General features: G+C 43.2%; 1 protein-coding gene across 11 annotated transcripts; it reads left to right on the top strand.

The window, feature by feature from the left end:
- The first annotated feature begins 414 nt into the window (after window positions 1-414).
- Dlg5 (MAGUK family member discs large 5) lies at window positions 415-12999 on the top strand. 11 transcript variants are annotated; one of them, XM_089084941.1, is made up of 14 exons: window positions 1807-2835; window positions 3200-3418; window positions 4226-4243; window positions 4614-4761; window positions 4935-5337; window positions 5426-5845; window positions 6380-7441; window positions 7561-8185; window positions 8345-9658; window positions 9912-10845; window positions 10967-11217; window positions 11325-11554; window positions 11712-11931; window positions 12094-12999. In XM_089084941.1, exons 2-14 carry the CDS (start codon window positions 3376-3378, stop codon window positions 12198-12200), a joined length of 5775 nt encoding a protein of 1924 aa, XP_088941067.1. In that variant the 5' UTR covers window positions 1807-2835; window positions 3200-3375; the 3' UTR covers window positions 12201-12999. The 11 variants fall into 11 exon arrangements, with proteins under 11 accessions (XP_088941062.1, XP_088941063.1, XP_088941061.1 ...); XM_089084940.1 differs by having other exon boundaries at window positions 8342-9658; XM_089084936.1 differs by lacking the exon at window positions 1807-2835 and adding an exon at window positions 415-435 and having other exon boundaries at window positions 7561-9658.
- Window positions 13000-14228: the final 1229 nt, after the last annotated feature.

The raw sequence follows: 14228 nt of genomic DNA, 5'->3' as shown, positions 1-14228 counted from the left end.
AGTTCGGGTGTATAAGAAATTATTATAGTCGAAACTTTGACTATATCATTCTTTGGATATCTTCAGGAAGTTGAAAGCATGTCAAAAGCATCTAGAAGCTTAGGTTTCGTAATTTAAATGTACTGCAACGTATCGTTGTTTTTAAAGTCAATTTCACAGTCGGTCGTCTGTCATTGCGGGCGCATGCGCCGAACTGATCCAATGGTAATCGTGAATACGTCTGGGTCTCTCAGCTGATTCGCACGTGCCGACATGTATGTACACGCATCATACATATATACAAACTTGTGTGGATGACTGTGGACCAGACTTGTGGACTCTTGGAGTGGTTCCATTTCACTTTAGGCTAGGACAAAGTGCCACGATTTATGTCAGACTAAAGCGCAGTAAGAATTCTTGAGGGCAAAGGAAAATCGTTTAGTTTTTCATAGAATGGTAAGAAATACTAATAGTTTTCTTTTATTATATATTTTCCGAATCTTAAAAATGTGATATATTTTTATATTTACAATCAGAAAATTGTGAAAAATTTAAATTATTCTAAATTTAAAGATAATACAAAAATACAAAAAAATTTCGTGACGGTTTGTTAAAAATTATTTAAATAAATAAGTAGACGTGTTCCATATAGCACAAATTTATTAAAGCAATTATATGCAGTTATATATTAAAGCAACATTGTTGCAACATTGTAACGTTGCAGCAATGTTGCTGTAATATGGTTGTAACATTTGTATTGTATGAAATATTTTAAGAAATATAATTAAGAAATAATGACAAAAATCTTAATTTTTTATATAAGTAAGTTTTACGTAAGTTTAAAAATAATACAAAAAATTGTATGGCTATTTAGAACTTGAATCAAAAATTATTTAAATATAAAGATAGACATGTGCTTTAATAGAAATGTAATTAAGAATCTCAATTTTGTCATAAATCTTAATTTTTTTTATATAAATAAATATTCAAGATTATTTATGTCAATTTTCATTGCAACATAAATATTGGTTGTTTTATAAATAAAAATTTAATTTTATTTGTACCACTATTCATTTCATTCGTACTCTTAATAAAAATTTAATTTCTATTTATGGAATAACTCTGCGTCATAGTGAAATTTTACATAAATAATTTTTAATACTTAGAGTACTTATATAAAAAAGATTGAGATTTTTGTCAAAATTGAAATTTTTTATGACCGATTCTACCAACATAGATTTATTTTAATCTCGGTTTAACTTGCTCTTTATCTTTCTCTAATTCTTAGGAACTAAAAAAAGATAAAGAATAAGTTGAACCGAGATTAAAGTTAATCTACGTTAGTAGAATCGGGCATTAATACATGTAACATTTCTATTAAAGCACTGTCTATTTTATATTTAAATAATTTTTAATTCACGTTTCTAAATCGCCATAAAATTTTATGTATTATTTTTAAATGTGCAATCTAAAATAATCTATAATTTTTCATAATTTTTTTATTTCGTAAATAAAGATATATATATATATATATATATATATATATATATATATATATATATATATATATAATATATCCTTAAACTATCCATCATTCCGGTGTCGTGGACTTGACCTAAAGCGTGGTCTACAATGGACAGTAGCAGCACGATGTAGATGAGTCACAAGTAAGAAATTGATCAATCACAGTTAATTATTCGCCTCACACTCAACTGTGATTGATCAATTTCTAATGACTCATTCACCACTGCTACCGCTCATTGTAGACCACGCTTAAGAAGGAGTGCTGCAGGAGCAAATATGTACGTAGTGAAGTTGTCGAGCTACGCGATTCTCCCGCGAGAGTGACAGAGCGCCGATCGCAGTCGGCGTTCGGCGTCAGTCGGCGCTTGTCGTTCGTGCCGTTTGTTTCGTTGTTTGTACGAAGGACCGAGCTAGCGGTGGTAGTGGTCGCGTCGGGAAATCACGCATACGTACACATACACACACGTAATGCGGCGGGCGAAAATGTTCAATTGTCAGACTGGTCGCAGCAGGTGAACGAGTGAGTAAGCGAACGAACGAAGAGGCCGCGTGACTCTCCGTGTGTGCGTGCGCGTCATCGTCTCTCCGTTGCCGTCGACAAGCGGAAACGGCCCGAGACACGCGCGCGCGCGCGCGCGCGTGCGCGCACCTGTGAGGTCGAAATCGCGTTCCGCGATCTCTCGTCGGAAACCGTCGTCATCGATGACGACGAGGCTCGCCGACGATCGCCGACGATCGTGGGACCGATTTTTCTCTCTGTCTCTCTCTTCTCTCTCTCTCTCTCTCTCTCTCTCTCTCTGCCTGCCCGCGTGTCGCGAGCGCCCCGTAGCGCCTGTTTGTGAAAGATGACTTTCGTACGAGTGCGACAGGCCGTGAGTTCTCGGGACTGTCGGGTTCGCCGTCGGGAGTGTTAAACCTGGATCCCATGTCGGGACTGATGCGGTGGCAAGGGAAGACAGAACGGACGACGGACGGCGAAATCGGAGCGTCGAGTGCAATCACGCGGGGAATCGTTGCTGTTGCTGGCGCGTAGATCAATTTATTACGCGCCGCTACGAAAAACACGCGTCCCTCCTCGCATTACCCAACTCCCTCCTTCCCCACATCTCCCGTGGCTGTGTGTGTGCGCGCGCGCGGATCCCTCTCTTTCCCTCTGTCTCTCGCCTTTTCCTACGTTCTCCCTATATACCACTAAGCGCGCACTCGCTCGCGCGGGAGAGAAGTGATGCATAGAAAATCTCTTGGATGGTACGCGCGACACGTGTCTGTGTATTGGCGTGTAGACGTCGGTGACGGAGACGGGACGAGGTGGTGGCGGAGGAGCGGGAGGAGGTGTGTATACGCGCATGCACGAGGTCAATGTGAATGTGTGTGTGTGTGTGTGTGCGCGCGCGCGCGTGTGTGTGTGTGTGTGTGCAACGCGCGCACGCGCCTCGTCAGGTGCAACATTTATCTCGGCTGTAGTATCTTTTGCCGATAATACGCGGCCCCGATATACACATCTCGGCGGCGTGACAGCGTGCGACACACACACACACACGCGCGCGCGCGCGCGCGCGCTCGCGCGCGCGTGCATCGAGGTACACGTATCGTGTAGTGTGGTCGTAATGTCATCCCGAAGGTTGCTTCTTAGTAATTTACAAAGGGTTCGCTCTTCCGTGAAGTATGGGCAGTGTAGTACGGCACGCTTTTCCAGGCGATACCTGTCACTGGCGTGCACAGACGAGCGGCTGTGCTGGTAGAGAGAGACGGTGATCTACCACGGCACGTAGGAGAGAGAACACATACACACACCACACACATATACAGAGTGCATCACACGCACTCTCTCCTTTTCTCCTTGCGGCGCCCTGAGACCCACCACTGAGTAGCATGGCTTCTGGTGCATCCTCCCTGGACAGCGCTGGGAGTAGCGGTGAGTGACAGTTTTTATTTTCAACTTCTTTTTGCGCAAAGAGAACGGCTCGCTCGATAACGTCTCTCTCCTCTCTCTCTCTCTCTCTCTCTTTCTCTCCGCCGCGTACGGCTAACGTCAGCGCGTCATTGTATTTTTAATTGCGACGTCAGGACAACACGTCGTCGTCCTCGGCGGCACCGCCGCCGTCGCAGAAATATTTTTATCGGAGAATTAAACTCCGCAGTTCGATGAGTCTCCGGATGAAACACACGCTTCATGAAATATTTGCTTCAAACCTCTCGATACCTCAGTCATATTTTGTCAAATCATGCAATTGATTTTTATCTTCTTTCTGCGATTTTTTTAATTAAGATAATGTCTAAAATAATCTAAATAATTTCACAATAAAATAATTATCCTGGCGTAGATAAGGAAAAATAACATTCACCAGTTTTCTGATCTATGAGTTTGGAGGAAATGTGACAAATTGATATTACCTTGTCGTTTATAACGGATGGAATATTGCCAATAATTTTGTTAGCCTAGGAAAACAATGAATCACTATGCTTACATGCGTGACCTAGAGTTTCTTTCCTGGTGAAAGCTAGCGAGACCTCTGATTATGTTGGTTCCGTCTACTGTAACAAGTGTATCAGACTTTTAAATTTTATTGTGAAATTTAACGCGTCTGTTCAGATAACATTCGTACTCTTACTTGTTTCACTTGTGCTGTTTCTTCTCATTTGCTCTTCCCTTTTCCCTTCACGCGTGACCAGTATATGTACATCTTGAAAGTAATACAGGTGTTTATAATTAATTTTCCAGATGGTGCACTTAACATGGGTAAGAGATATTTTTAAACCAACGCTACAAAAATACATGTGCATATATAGTTACATCTCCATGTACGTCACGTTTTCAATAGATTCTCAATGTGATTACCTCCTGTCGCATCATTTGTGGTAATGCTTGAATATGATTATTAAGTCAGTTATACCAGAACAATATGTACAGCACACCTTTTTATTCAAAAGATTTCCTATATTTAGTTTATATTCATCTCACGAGTTATATAAAATCCAATACGTTCCATTCTCACACTGGCGCACACATTTTACATTTTACATTTCACATTTTTATATTGGGTTACATCGATTATTTTTCCGATTGTGTTTGCCGTTGCAATTGGCACTTACATGTGGCATAAAACCAGAGGGGGATAGCGGGAGTTATGGCAGTGTTGGAAGCCCAGTTGGTGGTCCCGAGTGTCGTAGCGACTATGACGGTTTGCAGGCTCAATGTGATCAAGCGATGCATCAGCTTCAGCTACTTAGGCATAAGCACTCCGATACCATAAGACGGTTTGTTTTCTCATTTTGTTTTATTTTTGTTCTCTTGCACCTCGCAGACTCTCCATCTTTCTCGCTTATAGTCTCCCCCCTTCCCATCATTCTTCTTATTTTAACATATTTTTAATCATGCACATACTCACACACACGTCGCATTTCTTTCACGCTTGAAACTTCACTTTCAGGATATTTCTTGCAATTCGCAAGCATAGTAACAGAAAATCTGTGAACCGCAGGTGTGAGATTACTATGAAAGAATTGGAGTATTATCGGGGGCAACATATAGCAGTCATGAATCAACTAGAAGCTACGTCGCAAGAGAGCTCTTCGTTACGAGCAAAATATGGCGATCTGGCAAATGACAAACAACGATTGGACCGAGAGGTCCAGACACTGCAGAAGGAACTCTCGGAATTGCAACGCATGCAGAACCAGGAGGTTCTCGTCACCGATGCCGCGGGCAATGATACTATGAATCAGCATTATCTTTCCGCGTTACGAAAATACGAAGCCGTTAAGGATGAGTACGATTCCCTTAGGAAACGATACGACGATTTGATAGCGTCGCATTCATCCGCCGTTAATAAGGTAAGTAATTGATAGGCGTCGTTCTGTACGCGGCATTGTCGCGCGCGCAGGGAGACTTATTTAAAATTTTCTTGTACGATCGATACAGCTAGAGTTGTCGCAAGAGGAGGCCAAGAGACTGAAAAAGCAATACGACAGCGTTCTCGAGGAACGCAACAGCGCAATCCGCGAGCGCAACGGTTTGAAGCAGCAGTGCACCGCCGCGATTCGCCAATGGGATATCGCATTGAGAGAAAGAAACGAGTATCGCGAGGCACTCACCAAGGTGCAGCAGCAGCACGAGGAGGCGGTCAAGGAGATCAATCAGGCGATGGTCCTTCGCATGAAGGCCAGTAAGGATATGAAACGTCTGACCGAGGAACGAAACGCCGCCTTACAAGAATACAGTTTGATTATGGGAGAGCGAGACACAGTGCACAAGGAAATCGAAAAGTTGGGCGACGACCTTGCGCAAGCGTACGCGAAAGTCACGCATCTGGAAACGCAGAATAAGCAGCTCGTAGAAGAGGTAATGAACCGAGTAATCGAGTATGGAAAATAAGTGTTGTTTTTATTCTCTCTTTAAGCATACATCTCTTGCTTTGTTGTCGTTTCAAATTTGCTTTCATAATATTCAAAATTATAACTTAACTTCAATGGTTTCGACAGCGACATTCTTCATTGATATTATTAGAATGTTTAGTTGATATCAATGCCATGTCGCGAAACGAGTTGATCTGAAACGAATTGTTTCACGACTGTTGGAAACTCGCGTCTGCGCCTGTCACGATTATCAGTTCGCTTCAGTCGCCAATCGGGTCTGTCGCTGTCGATACCTATATAAGTCACGCTCAACGTTGTATTAAAAGGAAAGCGTCAAGATTAAAGAGAATGGTTACTGTTGCTATTATACCGCATGCGTTTATTTTTCAAAGATAACTAATCTTATTCTTGTAAGTAGCAAAGAAATTTGAAATCACCAACGTTCTATCTGGTTATCAAAATAAATGATATCTTGCGATAATGATAAACGACTTGTTACATCGGCGCCGTTTATTTGTAGAAGAAAACACTGTCTTATCAAATTGAGACACTGAAGAGGGAAATCTCCTCTGCCTTGCAAGACAGAGACGAGGCTTTGAAGCTGTGTAACGAGTTACGACAAAAATTCGGAGATTACTCCGAGGGGGCTAGTAGAGACTACAAACATCGTTTGGAATTGAATTCGCTCAGTCGTGAACGCGACAGCGTTAGCAAGGAAGCTGAGAAGGAGACGAATACGAGAGACTACGCGACACGAGACAAGCAACGTATGGATAATTTGGAGCAGGCTAATCTTGAGTTGGATAAACTCAGGAAGTCCGTCGATACGCTTCAGGCGGAGCTCGAGGAGGCCCTTCAAGAGGCGGAGGTGTCGAAGAGGAGAAGAGACTGGGCCTTCAGCGAGCGCGATAAGATAGTGCTGGAGCGGGAAAGCATAAGAACTCTGTGCGATAGATTGCGAAAGGAGCGTGATCGTGCGGTTTCCGAATTGGCCGGCGCTCTACGCGACTCCGACGACATCAAGAAGCAACGCAACGAGGCGTCGAAAGAACTGAAAGATCTGAAGGAGAAGATTGAGTTTGGCGACCATGCGTTGCGAACCAGCCAGTTAGCGCAAATCGATGAGAGCAATGACTGGGAGATGGTTCCGATTCACGTCGAACCTGGCAGAATTTGCCTGGATTCGGAGCGTGGCGATCTGGGATTGATCCTCGTCGGTGGCCGCGACAGTCCGTACTATCCGAATGATACCGGTGTCTATGTCGCGCAAGTGGCACAGGGTAGCGCTCTCGATGGCAAACTACGGGTGAACGATTGTATTGTGCGAGTGAACAACGTTGACTGCACATCCGTGTCGACCCGCGTGATCTTGGAGACTTTACGCTCGTCCACCGTGAATCCGGCAACATTGATTGTAAAGCGACGTCGAATAACTAGACGATCATTAAGAACCACACAGTTGTCAGTTGGCACAGTGCCGCATGGTATTACTCTGGATCTTGGAATTTATATCTCGAAAATATCGCCCGGCAGTTTGGCCGCCAAGGATGGAAATCTCGCCGTGGGAGACCGAGTATTAAATGTAAGTTTATTATATTTATATTTCTAATTTCTGTAGATTAATATTATACAAAAATAATCCATCAAAAATTATCGATATTAAATAATTTATATATTAAATTTCAATATTCACTTTTATAGATTAATAGTAAACCTATGGATACTGTAACTACCGCACACGAAGCGATGGCCATTCTAAATGACGATACCGTAGACGTGCTGACGATCACAACATTGAAAGGTATTCCAGTACCTTCCGCCGCCAGTTCGGAAACGGTGACGATAGACGGTAGTTTCGTTGCGGAGAAGCAAAAGATGGTAAACAGCTGCTCGCAAACCGAGCAGGAGAGGATGATGCTGAAAGCCTCGTCGGACGATTATGAGAGGCGATATTTGTCGACAAACTTCGCCGATCGTAATGTCTACAAGGCCGCGAAATCCATGAGCGGTGAGAAATCGAGTGGAATCAGTAATGCTTGGGACAACTTCCGGGAAAAGATCGATATAGTGCGTGGCCGCAAGCACAGCAAGGAACGGGACGAGAACAAAAAGAAGGGACATCGCAATTCTAGCCCGAACACGTTCGAGCAGGAGCAGGACGCGATAGCGGAGTTGGATTCGGTGATCGACAGCTATCACAAAAAGGCGAGCAACAGCAACAATGGCGTACTGAAACGTAGCAAGCGACGCGGCACCGAGAAGATCGAGAAGAATGGCGGCACGTGGCCGAAGGCACGCGGCGGACCCCTCATACAAAATGGGACCGGTACTATATTGCATCCGCGCAAATCGAAAGAACGTTTTCCTCTCAGTGTACTCCTGCATCCACCAAAATATGATAATTATAATTACAATCGTATCTCCAACCCCATCCCCCTAACCAACTTTTCCAATGTCAATAATCGTCATACCGTTTACAAAGCAGTGGAGACCCCGCTACCGAGCTTCACCAAGACCGGACAGCTCTTTAGCCAGAAGCCGTCGTTCGCGCCGGCGGTGCAGTTCAAGGACATCCCGATCGACGGCGGCAGCAAGAAGCCGCCGTCGGCGGAGTTCGAGAGCAGCGCGTCGGACACTGGGCGACTCGGTTCCGCGTTAGCGCCGTCCGAGACTAGCATCGATTTTTCGGTCAAGTCCGGCGGCGCTGGCCGCGACGTCGATTCGTACTTTGCGAACAAACGGCCGCAAAAGTATACGACCGGCAGCAGTAGCGACACGCAGGTGACCACGGATACGCTGCAGCACAATCGCGTTCATTCGCAGCTCTACTCGTCGGGCATCGGCGGCTCGTCCACGTCTGCCGCGTCGACCACCAGTGGGCCGACGTCGCGACAGCAAATGGCACCCGGTAACTTTCCGTTTCCCTCGCATCATCCGTATACTTCCGCCTCCTCGCACTTGCATCATCTGCATCCGCATCCCACCCAGCACCAAAATTCCCTGCCCTCGCGCTATCCCTCGCCACCGTCGCTGCCGTCCGCGCAGTCAGGTGAATCCATAGGCCTGCCCGATGCACGAACGTACTGTTTCGAGCCCCCGTACAGCCCCGGACCTTCGCAGACGACCCCGACCACCTTCGGCCACCTGCACACGCCCTCCGTAGATCTGCACTATCACAAGCCACGTGCACTTCCGCTCGGTAGCCTAGTGTCACCCTGTGACACATCCATCTATGGGCATGGATATGAAGGCGGCACGTTGCCGGGCCGGAAGGAGGACCAACGCATCCGTATACCGTCCAACACCAGTGTTACATCTAAAAGCAGCGTTGGAAAATTGTCTACCGGCAGTATAGAGAAAACCTCTGAACGTGGCAGTCCGATGCCGACGTTTCACGTGGAAGTACTGAGCCCGGGTAGTGGCAACTCTAACAACAGCGGGATCGGAAGCAGCGGCGGTACCGTGAGAGGAAACGGCAGTAACAGCAGTAAGCGCGCCAGCATGCCGGATTACTGTCATTATGCGCAACCACGTCCAGCGCCTGGAGAACTGCGTAGAGTCCACATAGACAAATCCGTAGAACCGCTGGGCATTCAGATCTCATGCCTGGAGAGCGGCGGTGTATTTGTGTCTACCGTGTACGAGCACAGTCTGGCGTCGCAAGTCGGCCTACAGATTGGTGATCAGCTGTTGGAGGTCTGTGGTATAAACATGCGAAGCGCGACTTACCAACTGGCCGCTAATGTCCTACGTCAATGTGGTAATTCGATTACAATGCTGGTGCAGTACAGCCCGGACAGTGAGTACAATCTTTTTTGCACAAAAGAAAAATAGCCAAAGACGCACTTTAGGTCGTATCTAGAAATCTCTGCATGCTTCTCGAGAATGGTATGATTTACGCGTCCTTCGTTTTTCTCTCTTTCTCGATCCCTCCCCGTCGATGTCAATAAAATAATCTGAAGAACTTTGTAATTTTTCAGGATATTTGTATCTTCTTGTTTCTCTATTTTTTGAGGTAAGTTCTTCTAAAAAAAAATCTTTTCCTTTCTAAGAATACACCGAGTTAGAGGGCTCGGGATCGTCGAGCTCATCGGAGGCCGGTGATGGAGCTGCGACCGGGAGCCGTAGCGGCTCGCCGACACCGTGCAACAGTCCGGAAGCACCTCGCAAAAGTACGGTGGAAACGCTGGAGCCCGCCGAACCGGAACGTGACGCTACCATCACCATCGCCACCACAGCTCCAACTGTCACCACTACTGCTGCACCTACCATGAGCACGCTACGTGTCGAGCGAGACATGCGGCCGTCTGCCTCATTGGAGGTGAGGAGCACGCAGGAACGAGAACGCGAAATGAGACCTTCTGCGTCGTTGGACATCAACATTCGCAAACCGGGACTTAGTAGCGCTGCCACGTTGGATCGATTGAGTCGCGCACAGATGCTGCGGCAGAACGCGATGAGAAGCCCGACACAGGAGGAACAGAATCGGAAACCACCACCGAGCGGCGAGCCCCGATATTTGTTGATCGAAACTAGAAAATGCTCGAATCTCGGTATATCACTGGTGGGCGGAAACGGTGTTGGCATTTTTGTGCATTCCGTTCAGCCAGGTTGTCTTGCCGAGGAGGCCGGTCTATTTGCCGGAGATAGGATTTTGGAGTACAACGGTGTGGATCTGAGACAAGCGACTGCCGAGCAAGCTGCGCTTGAACTGGCTCGACCGGCAGACAAAGTGACACTGGTAGCTCAGTACATGCCAGAGCGGTACAACGAGGTGAAGGATAAGCCAGGTGACAGCTTTTACGTGAAGGCACTGTTTGACCGAACTGGCGAAGTAGGCGATAGCCTGCAGCTACGATTCAGTAAAGACGATATCCTGTACGTGGATAATACCATGTTCAATGGGACACCAGGCCATTGGCGCGCGTGGATAGTCGATCAGACCGGTCGTAGACAAACTTGCGGGATAATTCCCAGCAAATTTAAGTAAGTTATAGTTTGCGATGGATGTAGCAAGACATTTCAAGTAGGAAAAATATTTGAAATTTATTTTAATTAACATTTAATGGATACAAGTTGGAAATTGATATACGTAATTTATTTTTAGGGTTGAAGAGGAGTTGCTTCTACGACGGTCTCTAGGTGATTTGGAACAGGACGCTGGCAAACGCAGCAATACTAGCGCAAGGAGGAGCTTCTTCCGTCGAAAAAAACAACAGCAACGATCATCCAGCAGCAGAGATAGTAAGGAAATGTCGCATCATCTGTCAGGAGTCAATTTGGGATGGTACAGCGATAGTGGGACATTAAACGAAGATACCCTTCCGGCGAGTTATCAGCGCGTCGAGAGACTCGATTGTGCGTGTTGCTAAATATACACAATAATAATTATAATTTTTATCTGAAATAATATCTTATTAATATTACAATTGGATGTAAAACAAGTTTTATTGACTTTATTGCAGATCCTACTTTGAGACCCGTCCTGATTATCGGGCCACTCAGTGAGTGTGTGGTAACGAGACTTCTGCAGGAATATCCGGGACAATTTACCAGATGTCTGGCGGAGGCAATGCATTGTTCACAATCAACTTTGGAACAAGGATTACGCGATGCGCTCTATGTGGATTATAGGAAAAAGGGCAGCTACTTTGAGTGCACGACAGTGCAGGCCGTTAAAGATATATGCGAGAAGGTAATGAGCAAATATTGAATAAATAATAATATAACAAGTAAAAATAACCTATTTATAACAATGTTGATAAAATGTATTAAACATGTATGATAACAAGAAGTAACTAATATCACTTAATGAGATGTACCGATAATAATTTACATTGTATCTATTGTAGAATACACATTGTATTTTGGATGTGTCCATCGCTTCTATCGAAAGGCTTCATCGGCACCAAATTTATCCTATCGTCCTGTTAATCAAATTCAAGGATAGAACGCAGATTAAAGAGGTAAAGGACTCTAGATATCCGAGCGACAAAATCAGTACAAAGGCTGCGAAAGAGATGTTTGAGCAGGCGCTCAAGATAGAAGCAGAATACAAGCACTACATCTCCGGTAAGCAAATCTGAATTTTTTATTTGTATATGTGAAAAGAATATTTAGTTTATTTTAATGGCACATTTTTTTTATTCTTGATTTCTTGATTTTTTGATGATATTAATTCGTTGGAGAAAAAATGCATGAAGAGATGTTTATATTTATGTTTTAATATTTCAGCTATAATTCCAGCGGGCGTAAACGTAGCATATATATGCACACAAGTGAAAGCTTCAGTAGATGAGGAACAAAGCAAAGCGCTGTGGGTTCCTAGAGGGGGTCCCTGACACAAAAGGGGGGGTCCCCACAAGCCGCAGTGGAAGTCAATCTAAATTCCACCAGGGGGCCCTTACGTCGTGCATATACACAAAAATTGCTATGGAAAATCAATTTTTTTATTTATGGTCTCTTGATTTTTGGAAGGAAGATATGTATTCCACGGATCCTCTGTTTAACGAAGAATCGCCTTTTTTGATAATGCTAATCACTCAATTTGATTGTGACAGGACGAATTCTTGCAAACCATTTTGTTTTAGCGCATTTAACTCGTTGAATTATCACAGTATAAAGCAGGTACGTACAAGTATTTCACTTTCCGTCGCGTTTCTTTCAGTTCTTATTTGAAAACTGAATTTTGCTGACTTAAGTCGGCGACATATGGTGCTTTTTTGGCTACTAAATTTCTTGCTAGATTTGCATGCTTGCTGTCGTGATGGCAGCGCTGCTGACAGCGATGCTGGCTGTCTTGTTTAGCTTCACACGGTGCAAAGCTGAGTAGCTAGAATTTTATAGAAGGCATTTGACATATTTATTTATTTATTTTTTGTCTTTCGTCATATTTATTTTTACTTTGACAAATTGTAGCAACAGAAGAATGATAGAATATCTGATATTCGAAGGGAATATTTTGATCACGTGATCTAAAGCTGCGTCTTGATTGGTTTTTCAAAATGAGCCAGCACAAGATCACGCAAGAAAAATAACATCGGATCTATCACAAAAATTCAGCAGACCAGCCAGTAGCATAGACAGGCTACAATTTCCAGCATAATAGCCAGCAAAATAGCCAGCACCGGAGCACGCAAGCCAATCCAGCAGCCAAAAAAAGCACCGTGTGCCGCTGGCTTTAGTTATATGTAAAGTTTCTTTTTTTTTGCATTTTTTCCGCATCAGTATGTCAATATATAACTCATCTGTGATCATCAAATCTATTGAGTACTTTCCTAGTGACATAAGTCGATAAAAGAATCATTTTGTTTTTATTACTCATTGTGTCGACTCATGTCATGAAATAGAAAGCACTCATTAATTAATCTATAGAAATCTAAACTTATAAAAACTATAAATTTATTTTGAGAGATTATTTTTTCCACGTTCGTTTTTGGCATCGATTTTCTTGACGATTATAACAAATAAAATGTTGATAAAATATTGATAAAATATTGATGAAATATTGATGAAATTGGTGCTTTTCAAATATCTACTTGCTCACACTTGATCAGCTAAAGTAGCAAACAAATCGTGTTCAATAGTCAGTTTTTTCGATCTTTGATCGTGAAATATCATAAGCAATACAATGGGGAAATGCAGCTAATGAAACCAATGATTCGTACGAGACCATGGATCGATTTAAAACACTCGTCGTATTATGGCCCGTTAGAAAATTGGTGGATTAATATTGACGAACTGTTGATTAGGAAATAGATTATGGTCATTTTAATAGCTGTTACATTGCTAATTAACCCCTCGAATCAACTTGATGTACAAATTACAATTGAGAAATCGATTTTATTTTAAGTAGCAAAATTATGTTAAATGTAGAGATATTAATATTACATTACATACCTATATGTTATGTATAAAGGAAAAGAAAGTTACTTATTTGTATATAATTTATTTAGACAAGTTCATACATCTATTAATTTTTAATTTACATTCAAGCTGTATTATTTTATATTATCTTTTTAATTGTATAATTATCAAGATGGAACACTTCACTGCGCACACAATGTGTATTAAATGCATAAGGTTTGAGGGGTTAAGAAATTATTGAATTAGGAATTGATGAGAGAGAAATATCAGAAAAGATGGAATTGATGCGAGCAATACTCCGTTCTTATTGTAAATAACTTGTATCAAGCTGTGCGTATCATCGACTGTGGCTTATAGTCGATGAAATCGAAACTGACATTTGCGATTTAATCATAATGATATTTTATAATTGATTTTTCTTATTGTTTAAGATCGGAGTTTTTGCGAATTTATACTATTTCTATTTTTAAGCGAACTATTATCTTAAACGAGCTTATATATAG

This window comes from Pogonomyrmex barbatus, unplaced genomic scaffold (assembly GCF_055798465.1).
Source record: "Pogonomyrmex barbatus isolate J1 unplaced genomic scaffold, ASM5579846v1 scaffold9, whole genome shotgun sequence".
Classification (NCBI taxonomy): domain Eukaryota; kingdom Metazoa; phylum Arthropoda; class Insecta; order Hymenoptera; family Formicidae; genus Pogonomyrmex; species Pogonomyrmex barbatus.
This window is presented reverse-complemented; position numbering and strand designations above follow the sequence as displayed.